The following is a 16,692-nucleotide window of genomic DNA, read 5'->3' as shown; positions in this document are numbered from 1 at the left end:
AGCAATTTTGTGGTTCTTTGTTTGACAGCGCAAGTTGAAAGCATCGAGTTGTTATTGTCGAAGCTATGCGAAAACATGAATTTTCTTCAAATAACGGTCTTTGACAGGCACTCGAGTCGCTGCAATCACAACTTTCTGTGGACCGAAGCCAAAACTAAAACAAGACTGATGCGAACGAATGTGTAAAGAGTCAAATTCTCCTCCTAACAGGAGCTGTAATTACTATTCCAAAGAACCAAACAAACTACAATGAAAAAGCAAAAGATTGAATACAAAAGTAAAAACATTCTTCCTCTAGGCACGATGTAGACACTCGTCGCCTCCACCAAATCATTTGTCCCTTACAACGTTTTCGACATAACTTTTCATGTTTAAACATTTCAAAAGCCGTATATCTTGAGCGACCTTCAACAAGCTATATCAAGCATGACAACTATCCTTGCGCTGCCTGCAGGATGGGTTTCACAGGCGCATACCGTTATTGGCTCATTGGCTTTTGCGACTGCCCTCGGGGTTGGGTGGATGGGTGGGCTATGGAGGGAATTGTGCACCAACGCTGTGTCTCGTGAGTTTGTTTCAAAAAGTGGATGGCACATCTCTCATGCAGCAACAGATTGGCCAGTCGAGTGGTTCCCATCAGTCTCAGCCACGTAAATTTTCTCGACAAGCTCGCGAAGAGTACTCAGTTGGTCTCTCCTGCGGTTGCTAACTCGTATTGTAGCATTGGAGACCACGCGCTACCTAGAGCATCTTTTCATATCCTAATTGCTCTATGTGCGACTCCCCGTTTTCTTCTTCTTATCGTTCAATGGCTAGTGCATAGAAATCCACGGCCAAGTAATACAGACGTAATCGCTGGGAAAGCCAAGGAGCAACCAAGCACGACTTTGGCAAATGTTGAATTTATCGTAGGCATCACGAGGACGTTCTTATGGTGACTGAGACTCCTCTGAATCCGCTGTACATTCGCTGAATCTGAATAGTGGTGGTTGGGTCTACGTCACCTCTCGTGATCATCATGGTAAGCCGACTTGAAGCATAAGCGGACGAGAAGGGCTGATGTTTGGTTCTGACCATTGTAGATTTGCACGACTTCTTCATGATTTTTTATCTGCTACTCACCTTGCCATGGATGTATCTGTCGGCCCGGAACTGTAGGGATAGTAGAGTTAGATTCCAACGGTAGGGAGCAATAATTCACTAGTCGTCGTCTCTAAACCCATTTCTAGGCGATTGGCCCTTTGTGGCTTTATAACGACTATGCTTCCATTGATATGGTTCTATTATCGACATTCAGTATTGAGAATACCTGGCGGTATGTCCTGGTGCTCATTTTTTGAGTTCTAAAGTAACGCTTAATGCCATTAGCCTACACATATTACGCATTATTTGAATGGTCTCTCGTGTTTTGGGACCTTGCGTACGATGCACTTTCTATGTTGGAAATTGGACATTTGCAAGTGAGTGGCAGCGATAGCCAAAAGGGTATAGAATGTTGATTGCTGTTAGATTCTAATCGTTGATACGTCGGCTATAAACCAGGCAACCTCTACTGGAAAGGTAGAGTGAGTATTGCGTCTTTTGGGAAGGATTGCTGTAAACTCATTTTCGCTTATAGTGTGAGTTTGTATAGATTGCAGTCTGGATTTTTTCTTGCAAGACGCTCTGGTATACCAGATTCACAAGATGATCATGTTATTGACTGGACAAGCTGTGGTTCTGACAAGACCTCACCTTCGTGGAGACAGAGTGTTGCTTGGCTAAGCGATGTATACTTTGGTCAGTACTGTGAATTATACAGAGGCTCGATTTGCTTGTTAATGAAAAGCAATAGCAATTTGTTTTTGGACAGTATTCACCGGTCTCGGCTTTCAGTTATTTTACTGGTCGATTTGGAAACTCGGTCAGTTATAAACTCTCACTTATAATTGGCACACTGTTGATCTGCCTGCTACAGCTCTTGCTGGGTCTGAGCTTGCTCTTACTGCCAACTTGGCTGGTTACCTCTTTTCTTCCAAATCAGTCAATCGCTATCTCTGCTCGCGTGATGGTCTGATCACTCATCGTGTCCTGACGGTTGTCTTTGGAATGGGCTGCTACTTTTTTCCTTGGCCAGCTGCAAGGCTTATCTGCGTTTCTCTCGGTACATGGTCTGGCTGGTCGGCTACTTTTGGCATGTGGGCAAGAATGAGAGGATCCGAAGAGATGATTGCAGAGGGGCAAAGTAAGTTGAGCGATTCCTTCACAAACCTTGTTTCAAGAAGTTCAAAACATGTATAGTACTAGGACTAGGCATGGTCGTTACCATGTTTATCAAGTACGCCAACAACTCCATGAATCCGTTTTGGTGCATTGCCCACGAAAACTCTGGAGGTTGGAACAAGACCGGTCTTTTCATTGCCCTTCTCTCTCTGACAGAATACGCCTTTCGGCCTCTCGATCTGCATCCTGCCTCGCCGCTGATTGCATTTTCTGCCAAGAAGAGAAAACAAGTTACCCCTCATGCCACACCATCTACACTTCAAAATCGTCTTGTCACAGTTGGTTTTGGTTGTCTAATACACATGGTTCAAACTTTCATCATGGACGCTGGAACAATCATCTCATGGACTTGGACTGGATATCCCATCAAAGGTCCTACTCTTCATCCACATGCTGGCGTTGTTATAGCCGCTGCTGCATCTGGTCTGACTTTACAACGGTTTGCGACGCGTCCGGTATGGACTTTGGTTGGCCTTCTAGGCGCCTACACCCTTTATACATTCCCCGATTGGCTCGGTTTCTATGGCGGACTGGCTCTCGTCACATACCTTACCAGCATTATACCAACCTATGTAAGGGCTGCTTCAGCTTGCAAACCATCTACCACTTTCGGAAACGCTCTTTTAATCAAGATCATTCTTGATGTTGTCTCAGTGGTCACTGCTGCTTACGCATTTGTACCTCTTGGCTGGCTTGTTCGTGAAAGAACAAACTTGATCCTTGGGTCATGTATGCTAGCCGTATGTACTGGCTTGTGGTCGATCACGAAACTTGACCTACCCTGCGGTTCTACCATCCCACTTCGTACTCGTCGTAGAACCAGAGCTATATCTCGTTACACTCTCATCTCCGGTTCCGTGCTCGCTCTGAGTGGCCTCATCTATAGCTATACCCAAGTTCCAACTGAACGACCAACACCCTTCTTTCCAGAACATAGATTGTTTTCAGCTGGTATATGGACAGTGCACTTTGGTCTGGACAAGGAGGGAAGGGATAGCCAAAAGAGAATGAGGGATCTCATAAGAGATGCACAAGTGGACGTGTTGGGACTTTTGGAGACTGACTGTAAGTATTCGACGAAGTGATCTGTCACTTTTACTGCAATAGTTGGTGAACTGACAAACAAAGTACATCGCTTTGTATATGGTAACCGGGATCTTACTCGAGTAATCGCTGAAGAGCTTGGCTACGTATATTTACTGCTGTCTTTGGATTTATCTTGAGTGCTTACTGTGTGACAGTATGTTGATCTTGGGCCTGGTCCCAACAAACATACATGGGGAGCCACCCTTCTCTCCAAATATCCCATCTTGAATTCAACGCATCATCTTTTACCCTCGCCTCATGGCGAGCTTGCTCCCGCCATATTTGCGACTCTTGATGTGCATGGAGAGAATGTCAACGTTATGGTATCACACAACGGACAAGGTTGGTGTTCTTTGGTGTATGTAAGAAAGTCTATCATTAATGCTTTTGATAGAAGAAGACCCTCTTGATAGAGAGCTTCAGACTACTGAAATTGCACGTCTTTTACGGGCTACTCCAGATACCCCAACAGTGTTTATTGGCTACCTCGTCACACGCACAGGAGATCTTAGACCATGGCCGTACCAAATTTTAATGGAAGATGGAAAGATGTGGGATATTGAAATGTGCGTATCCTTTCCATCGTATGAGATTTCATAGAATACTAATAACTGATAACATAGTGACGATCGTTGGAGATGGTGCGAATACATTGCATTTAGGAATCTTTGGAGAATTGCCTTTGCTCGCATACATGAAAGCGATATTTCTGATACTGAGTTACAGGTGAGCATCATGGCATTGGTTCGTCCCTGACAAACTCTTTAGGTTGGAAAGTTCATGTTGCCCAAGCCAGGAACAGAAGTTATCTACGAAAACAACAAGGAGATGTACTGGCATATAGGCCAAGATGATGTTGGTGATCTTTCGGTTCAAAGCAGGTTGCTTTGCTGATGGTATATTTTTCCAACAGATCCCTGAACCTTGGCGTATGCCTGATATGTTTAGAGGTCAGGGAGTCAGAGGACATCACTATGTTGTTTGGGATGGACCGCTATACTACCTGCCTCCAGAAAGGAGCGAGCTGCGAGGATATGGATGGGGTTGGTCAACTGATGTTGATAATGCTTCCGGGTAGAACTATTGTCGTGCAGTTATTTCTGTCATGGATAACATTCCAATCCAAAGGGTTGAAATTCATGTATCCATATCAATGGGATGGTAGCTGCTGATCGATTTCATGCTGTTACGGCAAGTCTGAACAAGAAAAGACTGTCTTGAAGTCTTTGCTTTCGTTAAGTGACATGTTGTGAAGGAATGATAAGATAAAGTGATAAGATTGTGCCTGGTACCTGATCTTCCCGAATAGATTAACTGGATATATCTACTTATATCCTTCTACTCTATCATCTTCTCTTATTCTTCATTTCCGTATTCGTTCCCTACATTGACTGGGAAGCCAAGCCGCTCTTGAAGGAGGGTTTTATGTTGGACTGATGGGTGAAATATAGATTTGTCTCATAGTAGACTCGGCCAATGTCCATCTGAGTAGGACTTAACCCAAGCATAGTAAGATAAAACCTCTGCAAGCTATTTCTCTTGACAGTTCTACATAGCACAATGGTATAAGGTGGCTCGCGGTAAAAACGCATTTCACCGTTCCAAAGCTTTACGTGACACTCTTGAAAACAAAGGAGAGCAAGCGTGTTACGATCTGATGAATAATTCAAATGTAAGCCTTAACCAAAAAGGCCACGAAACGATAATCGAACATTATAGTTCGTTTATTGGCTATATTCCCTGTTATCATCCAGCGCCATGACAAAGCGCTACGACACATCTTCCCCATATAATGTCTTGGGCAACCCAACCAAGGCATTGTCCAAATTCTTCCAATCCTCTTAATGCCTTTGAACGAAGGATAGACTTTCATCTTCCTTTATCCTCCATACTCTCTCCTACTGGGTCCCTTTCACTGTTTCAACCATCTATCCCAGGGGGAACGTAGAGGTTATTGTTCATCCCCAGCAGCCGACTATAACAGCAGGGCTTTGTATCGCTGTTGACTTCAAATATCCAAGGACAAGACCCTTGAGCCTCCTGCACCCACTATGCCCTCCAAACTCCTCTCACTCTCTCTCCTGCTGCTGCTCACCCTCACCGCCCAAGCCGAAAAGACCTTCAAGTTGACAAGACATCAAACCAACTCTGCGTCCAGCATTCTTAAAAAGATTGAAAGTTTGGGAGAGAGCAGCAAACGAGACTTGAATCTCAACGGCGCAACCTCTCACGGCCTAGGTTACACGATAGATGTCAGTCTCGGTGGTGGACCGGCGATACCGGTGATTGTGAGCGGCTGTTTCAAAACGTAAGAACTAGCTCATCCGCCTACAGATTGACACTGGCTCTAACCAATTCTGGGCTGCTTCTACAACCTGCGAGACCTGTACTCAAGGTGGCATGAAGAGCAGCCACCTCAAGGTCGACGAGGGTTGCAAGAGCTATGGACTGACTTACGGTACGTCTTCTTGCCTCGATTGGGTCCTGACTACCACCCGGCAGGCATTGGTAGTGTCCAAGGCTGTGTCAGCGTGACGACGATGAAAGTCGAAGAGTTTGAGATTGACAACCTCCATGTGTTGGCTGCCAAATCTGTAGGTGCCGACATGCGTTGGCAGGGAGCTTTCATGAGGTGAGTCTGTCAGCTTCGGCAGCGTACTAACCATGGCAGCGGACTGTGGGGCATGGCAAGAGATGTAAAGCATTCCTATCCCAGTGAACGTCACTGACACTTTCCAAGGGAGCCACCGTCGACGGCGCTCCCACAGCCGTCAGCCTGATGTATTCTCAAAAACTCATCAAGACGCCAACCGTTGGCTTTTTTCTCGGTCGGGAAAGTGACAGGGCAGAGAGTAAGTGTTGCCAACCATCCAGCGCTAACAACTCATCAGGCGAGATGACCATCGGCGATGTCTCATCCTTGTATGTCCCACCAAGACCCATCTGACGCTGACCCAAGACAGGCGCTATACCCAGACGGACAAGAAGGCCACGGTCAAATCCCAGCCCAACACCTACGCCCTCTACGCCGTCAAGGTGGATTCTATCACCGTGAATGGGAAAGAGATGGGAAAAGACATCCTGGCTTATATCGACACTGGGTACGACAAGCTGGCAAAGACACTGCTGACGACCTAGTTCCACCGCCATTTCCACGCCAGAGCCCATGATTGGCGAGATATACAACGCACTCTTTGGCGGCGTCGCTTACCAGTACCAGCAGTCTTACATTGTCCCATGTGAGCCACTTTCCAACGCTTCCATCACTTTCAACTTTGGTGGTGTATCATTCAACATGTCTCCTGTGGACCTTGTGTGAGTGCGTTTCTTCCGACTGTGACATGGTATTCATTCCTTCCAGTGGAAATCCTATAGCGGATCGATACAATTGGTGCTTTGGACGGTTTATACCGTTATATAACGGCAAGTCTTCCTGGTTACCTCTGACCATCGCTCATCTCGCTGCCAGGAGTCGACTCTATGGTGATTGGCGACGCCTTTTTGCACAACGTGAGTCTTTTTGTGAGCCTTGCCAGGTTATATCTGACTCAGCCTCGAGGTCTACCACACCGTCAACGTTGAGAATGGCGATGTCACGTTTTATGGGTTATAACGGGTTGATTTATTTATTTTTTTGCCAAGTCGAATGAGATGTAAAAAACTGATCCTTTATGCTTCCACATAAAAGACAAGTCCAAGTTGTTCCAAACCTCCTTTCAAATTCCCCTTTGGTAGGTTTGTTGAAAAGAGTCAGCGTGGTGGACCGTTTGATATCGAGACTGTTCAAGTCGTAGATGCTTGAATACTTGGCAAAACATACCCATTGTGTCAAGTATTTCCTACTTAACCTCTGAGACGGCTCACTTTCTTGTTGTCTGTTTGTCCACCCATCCTGCCCGTTTTTTTCTTGGCTGCTGCCTGTGAAAGGGTGGAAAATACCAAGACACATATACAAGAGACGTATTATACCTGTATATTAGAAACATTCCACATGAGACCGACATCCCTCCTCGTGGTTTTCGTTACCTTCCTCCAGCTTGTCCCTAATGGCTCAGCCGAGTCTGTAATGCTGACCCGTCGAAGCACCGGAGAACGGCATAGTCCTATAGTCAAGCGGCTCATCGCTGACTCACCAAATCCCAATAAAAGCGACTCTCCACGGACGACAGGAGCTGGTATAAGAAGACGTGGTATTGTCAAGAGTTACTACCAGCCGGCGAGGGTAAGGAGAGGGGAGACGAACGGGGAAAGTGGAAGTGCCAAGGATGATGCATCAACAAATCCACCTACAACGGCAACAGGTCAGACTGCCTGGGCCAAACCAAGCGATTCATCGACCTCTCTGGCTGGCGTCGTCCGCCAAGGCGACGCCATCGTCTACACCATCGACATCAAGGTAGGAAAAGATGGTGTGACGGTGCCGGTATTGGTAGACACTGGGTAAGTCCTCGTCCATCGCTGCAACCCAGCTAAAGAATGCGACAGGAGCGCAGATTTATGGGTCGCAGGGTCCAACTGCCCAGACTGCGTCGCCGCCCATATGGTCGACAGCAAGCTCAAGGGCGAGGAGGGCTGTACGGTTGTTCCAAAAAACTATGGTTCGTACAGCCGTGGCGCTCAGCGCTGAGTATCCGTAGGCATCGGTTCCGTCAAAGGCTGCATGGTGCCGACGAACGTCCAGATTGGAAGCTACCAGTTGGAAAACTTTCCAGTCATCGCCGCCAAGACGGTAGCGGAGTTTGACGGAAGTTTTATGAGGCAAGTGATGTCTGTCTTGACAGGCCAGTCGCTAACCCATGTCCCAGTGGTATATTCGGTCTCGCCATGAACGTAGGTCGTCGTGGCAGGGGTAGACACTGACAAAGGGTTAGAAATCGGCCTACGCCAATAAAGCCACCCCGCTCAACATGTTGTCCCAGCTCAACATGATCTCGACGCCAGAAGTCGGCTTCTACTTGGACAGGGAAGTTACCGGCAGCAAGCTGGTGTTTGGCTCGCCGCACGACGAGTGAGTCTTGCGTATCAACAGCAAAGCTGACTTTACAGTCCGCACGCAGACAAGTCCAATAAGGTAGTACTCCAACAGCAGGACTCAACCAACGGCCTCTACCAGGTCTCTCTTGACGGCTTCGTCTCGTACGGCAATTTGATCAAGAGCAGTAGCAAGGCCTTTTCTATGGCTAACTTGGCAGTCATCCTCGACACTGGGTAAGCCGGATAACGTTTGGCAAGGCTGACAGCGATAGGACGAGCGATATTCGAGTGCCGGAAAAGGTGAGGCCATTCTGCAACTAAGAAACGACTGACTCTGGGCCAGATGATGCTTCCGATTTATGCTGCTCTGAACCATGGAGTTTATTGGAACGAGTCCACGACGAAGGCGCTCGTCGTTCGCTGCAATGGTTTTGATGACAACAAGGATAGCGCATTCGCTCTGCAATTCAACGGCAAGCAGTTTGCGATCAAATGGCAGGATTTGGTGTCAGTGGTTTTTTCCTACTAGGAGGTGCATTGCTGAGCCCAATCGCATAGTGCCAACCCAAGTCCACTCAACCCCGAATATTGCTATGCCCGGATTCAGCCTTCTCGTGAGTGGCATGCTGGGGTGTGTGTGGATGATTGATAACCTATTGGGCAGCTTCCGGCATCGAGGACAGTATCATCATAGGCTCCGTCTTTTTTCATAACGCCTACCACGTCGTCAACACTGACACTGGCGACGTGACCATATACGGACTCGCTGCATAGCATGGTTCGGCAGATTAGTGGATGTCAGCATAGAGACAATTTGAAACTCCGCTGTGATCTCACGGCGGTTGAAATGGCTTCTCGTTCACCTTTTGTTGTGGTATGCATCATTTTGGTCACCTCTGTATCGTCTGCGGGCACGATTTCAGAATACGACACAGCACGTTTGTCATCCAATGTCACTTGTCTTCCTAATGACCCACCGATGAAAAGATGTGTTGATGTTTGATATTCAGCAGATCCTTTGTACCCATCCCATGTTCCGGGCGCCATTAGGAAAAACATGCATCCCAGATACGATTCTAGCACGGGCTTATCTATCTCCTTTCTATCGTTGGCGCAATCCATCGTCTGTTTGAAAAAGAGAGGGCAGAAAGTCCGTTCTGGGAGGCGAATCGTTTCGTACAGGGGAATAAGGGGATGATAACCGCCTGGCGATAAGTAATGAATACCTGGGAATGCAAGTCTTTTCTTTTCAGCTCTCATCCTGTTACTGTGACGTTGAGGCTCTTGAACTCGTTTCTTTGTAAGTGAACAACGGCAGTCACATTGACGGCAGTCACATTAAACGTACACTATCAGGAGTCTGCAGTTTCACTTGTGTAATAACGACATCTCTGACACCCTGTTTGGTTAATTCTATAGAATACTCACTGATGCCTGTTGACGCTGACGCTTATATGGCTGGAGCCATTCCCTCGCTCTCGCTCGGTGTCCATCGTCCGGCAAGTTTGCCACCATCCCAGGTCCAAGGAGGCTCAGCCTACGGGTCTTTGCCAAGGTCGGCTTGTATCCCTCAGACACCACCACCATTGGGACACTCACCTTTTGGAAACGGAAACCTGTGGATCAAAACGCCTTTGCGGTCTCCGTCCATGGGAAGCTCTACTGGCTCTGACTGGACCAGCCCCTGGTCTTTTGAGGACGACTATTTTTCTGGAGCACGCTCCAAGGCGTCTCGCCGCTCTCGCACACATAGTATAGAGTCGCACGGAAGGAAACAAAGCAGTCTCTCCCATTACCATTTCGATGATCATCTGCCCGCCGAGATGGGAAGATCCTGGGAGATGCACAGCGGCTCACCGAAAGTTGTTAATGTTGAGCCTGACTATGGCTTGAAGACGAATATTTACGCCAAAGTTGACGGAAGGTTAAAAAAAGTATCGGATGCTTCTGCGCCATCGCCATACAAAAAGCTCCCCAACCACCTTGTCTTGCCACCCTCTACCAGGGACAACGAGTTCTTGAAGCCAAGGCCTGTCATCGAACGCAGGCATACTCATGTCCCAGCCGTCCTGTCAAAGAAAAAGCTCGCTCAAGAGAATCACTTGTCGCGATCTGCACAACTTAACTGTCAGCTCGCCCGCCTCAGCTTGCAAGATCAGGATGGCGGCACGCCGACTCCCAAGCCCAGCCAAAGCTTGGAGGGATATCCTGAATCTCAAGGAAAGCATCCTGCTCCAAAGAGACCGAGTATTGAGAAAAAGCATTCCAGCTCGCAAGTGTCTCCATCATCGCAAGCCCCTTCATCATTGCCTCTCTCCCCACCCGTCAACAAGGCGCTTTACAACCTCAAGAGACAGCGTCAGCTATCAAATCCGCCTAATCCGCCATCTCCCAGTTATTTGCGCGAAGACGCTGCGTTCGCTGGTCCAACCTTGCACCTGTCAACACCTCGTTCCGCCCATGGCAGTTCTTTTTCACATTCAGAAAGTGTCACCACCTCAGTCATCAAGCAGTTTCCCCGTCTCAATACTGGCAGGGGCCCGTACAAACCCTCTAGCCCGCCTATAAGCTCAGGGCCTACTACCGCTTCGATTGGTTACGTATCTCCTCTTGAGGATGACACTTACAACCGTTACAGTTCGCATCCTGCCTCACCACTCCCACAATATGTCGAAAAACACGTTGTGTCCACACCTCCAATTTCTCCCTCAGCATCCTTGGAGCCCATGCGACCTCCGCAACCAAGACCTCCCACGGATGGAAACTACATTCCACCCGGTTACCCTAAGCCCACCAAAGATTTACCAACGAACCGGGACGGACCAGTCATGAAGACGTATGGGATTGGCTGGGATAAAAAAGGTGACCCAGAACGCTTACCGCTCGCGCCAGAGGGACCCAGGTGGACTATAGCGAGGCCGCCAAACGTTGACCAAGTTGTAGGAGGCAGTTGGTGGTCGGCTGGGCGAGATGAGGGTAGCGGCTGATACGGACAACACATGTCTTGACCATGTAGAAGAGCGTTTCTCTGTGTATGACATGCCTATGAAATATGTATATCGTATATGTTTTGGTCTTTAGAAAACGAAGAAAAGAGGAAAAAGAGAAATTCGGAGTTTGACAATTTCTTGCGCCATGTTTTTCAGTAATGGTGATTGGTTTGCCACTCTTAAAATTCGGAAGTAGCCACGTGGCAATTCGCTGAAATCTCGCACGCCATCCAAGTGATTTTGGGTTTTTATATTTTATTTAAAAAAAAGTGGCTCATGGATATTACGGTTTAATAGTTTCTGTTTCTCATCTCCATTTTGATTTTGCATTTCCATCTGCTTTACTGCTGCAACGACGAGCAGGCCAAGAGACGTTGCCCAACAGCAAGGCAGGTTGATCGTCCTTTGACCTCCACATCGCTGATATAGTGTAGATGTCTGTTCTTGCCGCCATCTCTTCTCTCTCGTCTAAAAGTTACTGCCATCCTATAGCAGAAGCACCCGAGGGATCATCAAAACTCAACCCTTACATTCCGGTGCCTCAGTCTGCCGACCCCACAGTCCTCTTCACCAACGCCGCCTTTCTCCATTCCCTTCCTACGTCTTGTCTCAGCAAAACGGTGGTCCATGTCTTTGACGCAGAGCAAGTTATCTCTCCCAATGGAGACAGAGCAGTCTCTTTAATCAGCAGATCAGCACAAGGGGCTTACGACCATGCCTTGCTTGCACTGCGACTTGCACAAGATCAAGATGCTGTGGTGTATCACTTTATCCCTTGCAACCTTGAAGGCGAGATAGAAAAAATGGATGATGTTGAAGCATGGTTGAATGGTTCTCTGGGAACTCCCGGCGTTTACCGTGGAGAATTTGACACTGATACTTCACCCGAAACCAAGCTTTTCGTCGCTTACGAGGCTGCTAGCCTCTCGCTATTGAAGCTCACTCGCCGACCTCAGCGACCCTTTATCCATCACAGAACCGAGTCTTCTCGGCTTGTGGTCAATTTCTCGCCTTTTCATGTTGATGCTGAAAACCTGATTGAGGTTATACTGGCTATTCCAGCGCCAAAGGAGAAGCTCAGGTCTTCCCTCTCTGGTGTGCAAGAGGTCGTCGTTGTTGAGGTTGGCCATGGCAAATTTGGTCCTGCTTGGGCCTCTGTAGTTGACGCCTTGGAAGGTGCCGACGTCAACATCCGATCCGTCTTGGTTGGGGCATCCACGGCTCCTGAACAGATTTCGTCTGCCATCTTGGGTTCATCAGCCATCACTCGGCTTGGCAAACCTCTTTCTTACACCATTCCATCCAACTCTGTGGCGATTCCTTCTCCAGAGTCCACTTACACTAATCTCCTCACGTCTTCTCCTTCTCCTCTAGAGATTTTGAATGCGCCAGATCACCTCGCTGCCAATGAGTCCACTTCTCCCCTCTACGCTTTTGGTAAAGCTGTCGCTATCCGGAAAGAGCGTGAAGACTTTGTCGAACTTGTAAAAAAAGTTCTCAAGTCATCCTACACTAGACCCGATGTGCACAAAGCCCTTTCCGAGTGGCTCTTGATTCGTAATGAGAAAAAAGGTGCCGTAGAAGCTGGAGAAAAGGCCGAAGCTGCTATCGGCGCTGGCGGGACTGCTGATGAAAAAAGAGTTATTCAACTCGGTCAAAAGGGCCATTGGGAGAAGCGAGCATTATGGATAGTCATTTCCAACTCCTGGGCTACTGACCTTGCCACTTCTGGTCTCCACCATGCCTTGGCCTCTGGGCTCGATATTAATCTTCTCGTTTACGAAACCGCTGCCTCTCCATTCTCTCCCAATGCTCCCACCATATCCCCCAAAGAGAGAAAGAAGGATTTGGCTCTCTATGCTCTCCACATGGGCGATGTTTACGTTGCTTCGGTTGCTGTATATGCGGATTATGCTGGTGTGATTAATGCTATGCGCGAAGCCGAGGATTACACTGGTCCGGGTCTTGTCCTTGCCTACTTGCCTTGGGGTGAAAAGGAGGATGGCCAGCCTGTATCTGAGAAGGAATATGCTGGTCCGCTTGAACGTTTACGTGAGACAAAACGAGCTGTCTCTGGAGGTTGGTGGCCAATGTTTAGGTGGAATCCATCTCTTGCCGAAGACAAGCGTTTTACGCTTGACTCTTCTTACATCAAAGCTGCTCTTTCTGAGTTTCTTGACCGTCAGTCTCATCTTTCTCACCTTACTCTTTCTACTCCGGCAATCGACACCAGCGTGACATCGTCAGTCGGCACAAATCTCGTATCTGCCAGGAAAAAGAAGGCCCAGAAGGCTTACGATGACCTTCTCAACTCTGTTGATGGTCCTAGCCTTTTGGTATTGTACGCCTCTGACGGTGGTAACGCCGAGAAGCTTGCCAAACGATTGGTAGGTCGAGCCAAGATGAGGGGTGTCGGTGCCACTCTTCGGGTTCTCGACGAAGTAGTCGAGTCTATAATTCCAACTCTGAGTCAAGAAGCCAACGTTCTCATCATTACCTCCACTGCCGGACAGGGTGAATCGCCTCTCAACGGCCGAGAATTCCACAAGGCTCTCTCCAAGCTTACATCCTTGGAAGAGTTAAAGGATACCAAACTTGCCGTTTTTGGTTTGGGCGACTCTCACTACTGGCCTCGTCCCGAGGATGCAGGATACTACAACAAGCCTGCTAAGGATCTTTTCTCCAAATTTATCTCTCTTGGAATACAGGAACTCCTCCCTCTTGGACTCGGTGATGACTCCGATCCTGATGGAGTGCAGACAGGCTACAAGCCATTCGAGGCGTCACTGTGGAGAGCACTTGGCGTTGACAGTGTTGAGGTGACTGAGGAAAAGGAGGAGATTGTTGCCAATGAACATATCAAAATTGCTTCTGACTATCTCCGTGGCACTATTCTAGAAAGTCTCGAGGACAACTCTACCGGCGCCATCTCTGCATCTGATGCTCAACTGACTAAATTTCATGGCACTTATATGCAAGTAAGTTGTATTCTATATTTTCGTCCATCGTCTTTTAGCTGACTCATCTTCAGGATGATCGTGATATTAGAGAATCTCTCAACGCTCAAGGCCTTGAGCCTGCTTATTCGTTTATGATTCGGGTTCGAATGCCTGCGGGTGTCTGTACCGCCAAGCAGTGGCTTGACATGGACCGAATCTCGGATGAACATGGCAACGGCACATTCAAACTGACCACTCGTCAAACTTTTCAATTCCACGGCATCATTAAGAGTCACTTGAAAAAGGCTATGCAGTCAATTAACAAGGCTTTGCTAGACACCATTGCCGCTTGCGGCGATGTCAGTGAGTTGCGTTCAGGTTTCGCTTAAAGGCTGAACTGATTTTGTATCTAACAGACCGTAACATTCAATGTACCGTTAATCCATCATTATCCAGAACCCATGCCAGCGTGTACGAATTCGCCAAGTCGATCTCCGAACATCTTCTTCCTCAGACATCCGCTTATCATGAGATCTGGCTTGATAGTAAAAAGGTCTCGGGCGATGCTGTGAGACCTTTTGCATCAGATCATGAGCCACTGTATGGCCCATACTACCTTCCGCGTAAATTCAAAATTGCTGTGGCTGTTCCTCCTGATAATGCCGTCGATGTTTTCACCAATGATGTAGGCTTTATCGCCATTGTCAAAAACGACGAAGTGATTGGGTACAACGTTAGCGTTGGCGGCGGAATGGGTGTCACCCACGGCAACAAAAAGACTTATCCTAGATTGGGCGAGGTGATTGGATTTATAGAACCTCAAGATGGTAACAAGGTTGCAGAGAGCATCATGCTTGTCCAAAGGGACAATGGTAACCGACAAGATCGCAAGAACGCTGTAAGTCTGTCTCGCAGAATATGAAAGAGATTACAAAGTAATAAGACAACTGCAGCGTCTGAAATATACTGTTGATAGACTGGGTCTTGATAAATTCAAATCTCTTGTTGAAGAAAGATGGGGTCAAACGTTTGCCCCAGCACGGCCTTACCACTTTGATTCCAACCTTGACCACTATGGTTGGACACAAGGCCACGATGGCAAGCATCACTTTACCATGTTTATCGAAAACGGACGTGTGGAAGATTCCTCACGTCATCAGTTCAAAACAGGTTTGCGCGAGATTGCAACCGTTCACAAGGGCACATTCCGCCTGACTGCCAACCAACATTTGATCTTATCTGATGTAGCTAGTGAAAATCTCAACGAGATGAAACGATTGCTGAAGAAATGGGGATTGGACAATATTGATCACTCTGGTCTACGATTATCCAGTTCTGCTTGTGTTGCGTTCCCAACTTGTGGTTTGGCTATGGCTGAGAGCGAAAGATACCTGCCCTTGTTGGTGGACAAGGTAGAAAAAATTTGTGAAGAGGCAGGTGTCAAGAAGGATGACCTGGTGATGAGAATGACTGGATGCCCAAACGGTTGTGCACGACCTTGGGCTGCAGAAATCGCCTTTGTCGGCAAAGCTCCAGGAAGTTACATGGTGAGTGTTGCCATTGGCCTATCACTCCAATATAAATTGACAGTGATGACTTTTAGATGATGTTGGGTGGCAACCACCTTGGCACAAGATTAAACAAGCCCTTCCTCGAATCTGCTACAGAGCCTGAAATCCTTGCAACTCTGAAGCCCATGATCAAGCGATGGGCAATGGAGAGAAATGAAGGTGAAAGGTTTGGTGACTGGACAGTCAGGGCAGGATACATCAAACCAACAACTCATGGAACAAACTTTTGGGAGGATGCTTTCCCTATACAGGCGGCCGGCGTAGTAGCATAAACGAAACAATGGTTTTACCAAATCTGTCCTTGCAATTAACTGTCATCTCCTTGTGTCATCCCAAACTACATATCTCACTCATGCATGTTTTTTTGGTGTTTTCTGATGGTAACCCTTCTTCATCTCTCTCCTAGTCATGCTGTATTTCCATTGGTAACTGTTTGGGTCGTTCAGTTTCAATTAATTAGCGAGAAATTGTCCTTCTTCTTTGTCTTTCTCGTTAACAGTTTCTCGCCTGATTCTGGAATCTGGAATCAAGTACAAAGCCAGTGTCAAGGCTATAATGAGGACTAAGACAAGGATACCAAGTGCAAAAGTTACTAAGTTGCGAATTTAGTCCATCAATATAGAGGTATAAAACAGCTAGAAGAGATACTCACTGGATACGCTCATTACATACACATAGAGGCACTTGTTGTCCTTATACAGTATACATGCAAATTATAATAAATCTCATATATAATTCAATGGAAAGATGTAAACAAAGGATCGTTCCCCTTCTCTCTTGTCAATGAAATAAAATTCCACGTCATCTCTACCACTTGCCCATTCTAGCGCTTCTTGGTCCGTCACTTTCCGGATTTCCGAAGAAAACTCA

The 16,692-nt window shown here is 47.4% G+C and overlaps 6 protein-coding genes across 6 annotated transcripts; 4 read left to right on the top strand and 2 right to left on the bottom strand.

The window, feature by feature from the left end:
* Nucleotides 1-426: 426 nt before the first annotated feature.
* L203_102715 (uncharacterized protein) lies at nt 427-4,426 on the top strand (the record flags this gene model as incomplete). The annotated part of the gene is made up of 18 exons (XM_066212135.1): nt 427-565; nt 614-650; nt 722-934; nt 984-1,021; nt 1,083-1,182; nt 1,230-1,315; nt 1,369-1,460; nt 1,510-1,565; nt 1,634-1,779; nt 1,835-1,903; nt 1,958-2,224; nt 2,281-3,327; nt 3,391-3,452; nt 3,504-3,690; nt 3,743-3,914; nt 3,972-4,074; nt 4,117-4,203; nt 4,262-4,426. 18 exons carry the CDS (start codon nt 427-429, stop codon nt 4,424-4,426), a joined length of 3,066 nt encoding a protein of 1,021 aa, XP_066068232.1.
* Nucleotides 4,427-5,399: 973 nt separating this feature from the next.
* On the top strand, nt 5,400-6,961 carry L203_102714 (uncharacterized protein; the record flags this gene model as incomplete). The annotated part of the gene is made up of 10 exons (XM_066212134.1): nt 5,400-5,636; nt 5,683-5,806; nt 5,851-5,942; nt 5,994-6,044; nt 6,089-6,200; nt 6,312-6,399; nt 6,487-6,663; nt 6,710-6,771; nt 6,818-6,858; nt 6,908-6,961. 10 exons carry the CDS (start codon nt 5,400-5,402, stop codon nt 6,959-6,961), a joined length of 1,038 nt encoding a protein of 345 aa, XP_066068231.1.
* Nucleotides 6,962-7,339: 378 nt separating this feature from the next.
* L203_102713 (uncharacterized protein) lies at nt 7,340-9,096 on the top strand (the record flags this gene model as incomplete). Its single annotated transcript, XM_066212133.1, has 9 exons — nt 7,340-7,788; nt 7,834-7,922; nt 7,986-8,106; nt 8,154-8,178; nt 8,220-8,356; nt 8,595-8,622; nt 8,666-8,829; nt 8,881-8,936; nt 8,987-9,096. 9 exons carry the CDS (start codon nt 7,340-7,342, stop codon nt 9,094-9,096), a joined length of 1,179 nt encoding a protein of 392 aa, XP_066068230.1.
* A 24-nt stretch (nt 9,097-9,120) lies between these two features.
* L203_102712 (uncharacterized protein) lies at nt 9,121-10,360 on the bottom strand (the record flags this gene model as incomplete). Its single annotated transcript, XM_066212132.1, has 7 exons — nt 9,121-9,227; nt 9,300-9,618; nt 9,671-9,682; nt 9,751-9,867; nt 9,922-9,938; nt 9,996-10,174; nt 10,230-10,360. 7 exons carry the CDS (start codon nt 10,358-10,360, stop codon nt 9,121-9,123), a joined length of 882 nt encoding a protein of 293 aa, XP_066068229.1.
* Nucleotides 10,361-10,717: 357 nt separating this feature from the next.
* Nucleotides 10,718-11,323, bottom strand: L203_102711 (uncharacterized protein; the record flags this gene model as incomplete). The annotated part of the gene is made up of 3 exons (XM_066212131.1): nt 10,718-10,902; nt 10,950-11,086; nt 11,136-11,323. The coding sequence occupies 3 exons, from the start codon at nt 11,321-11,323 to the stop codon at nt 10,718-10,720; spliced, it is 510 nt and encodes a 169-aa protein (XP_066068228.1).
* Nucleotides 11,324-11,746: 423 nt separating this feature from the next.
* L203_102710 (sulfite reductase (NADPH) hemoprotein, beta-component) lies at nt 11,747-16,094 on the top strand (the record flags this gene model as incomplete). The annotated part of the gene is made up of 5 exons (XM_066212130.1): nt 11,747-14,290; nt 14,344-14,614; nt 14,668-15,149; nt 15,205-15,798; nt 15,855-16,094. The coding sequence occupies 5 exons, from the start codon at nt 11,747-11,749 to the stop codon at nt 16,092-16,094; spliced, it is 4,131 nt and encodes a 1,376-aa protein (XP_066068227.1).
* Nucleotides 16,095-16,692: the final 598 nt, after the last annotated feature.

This window comes from Cryptococcus depauperatus, chromosome 3 (genome assembly GCF_001720195.1).
Source record: "Cryptococcus depauperatus CBS 7841 chromosome 3, complete sequence".
NCBI classification, from domain to species: Eukaryota; Fungi; Basidiomycota; class Tremellomycetes; order Tremellales; family Cryptococcaceae; genus Cryptococcus; species Cryptococcus depauperatus.
The sequence above is the reverse complement of the archived record's forward strand: the minus strand, read 5'-3'. Positions and strand labels throughout refer to the sequence as shown.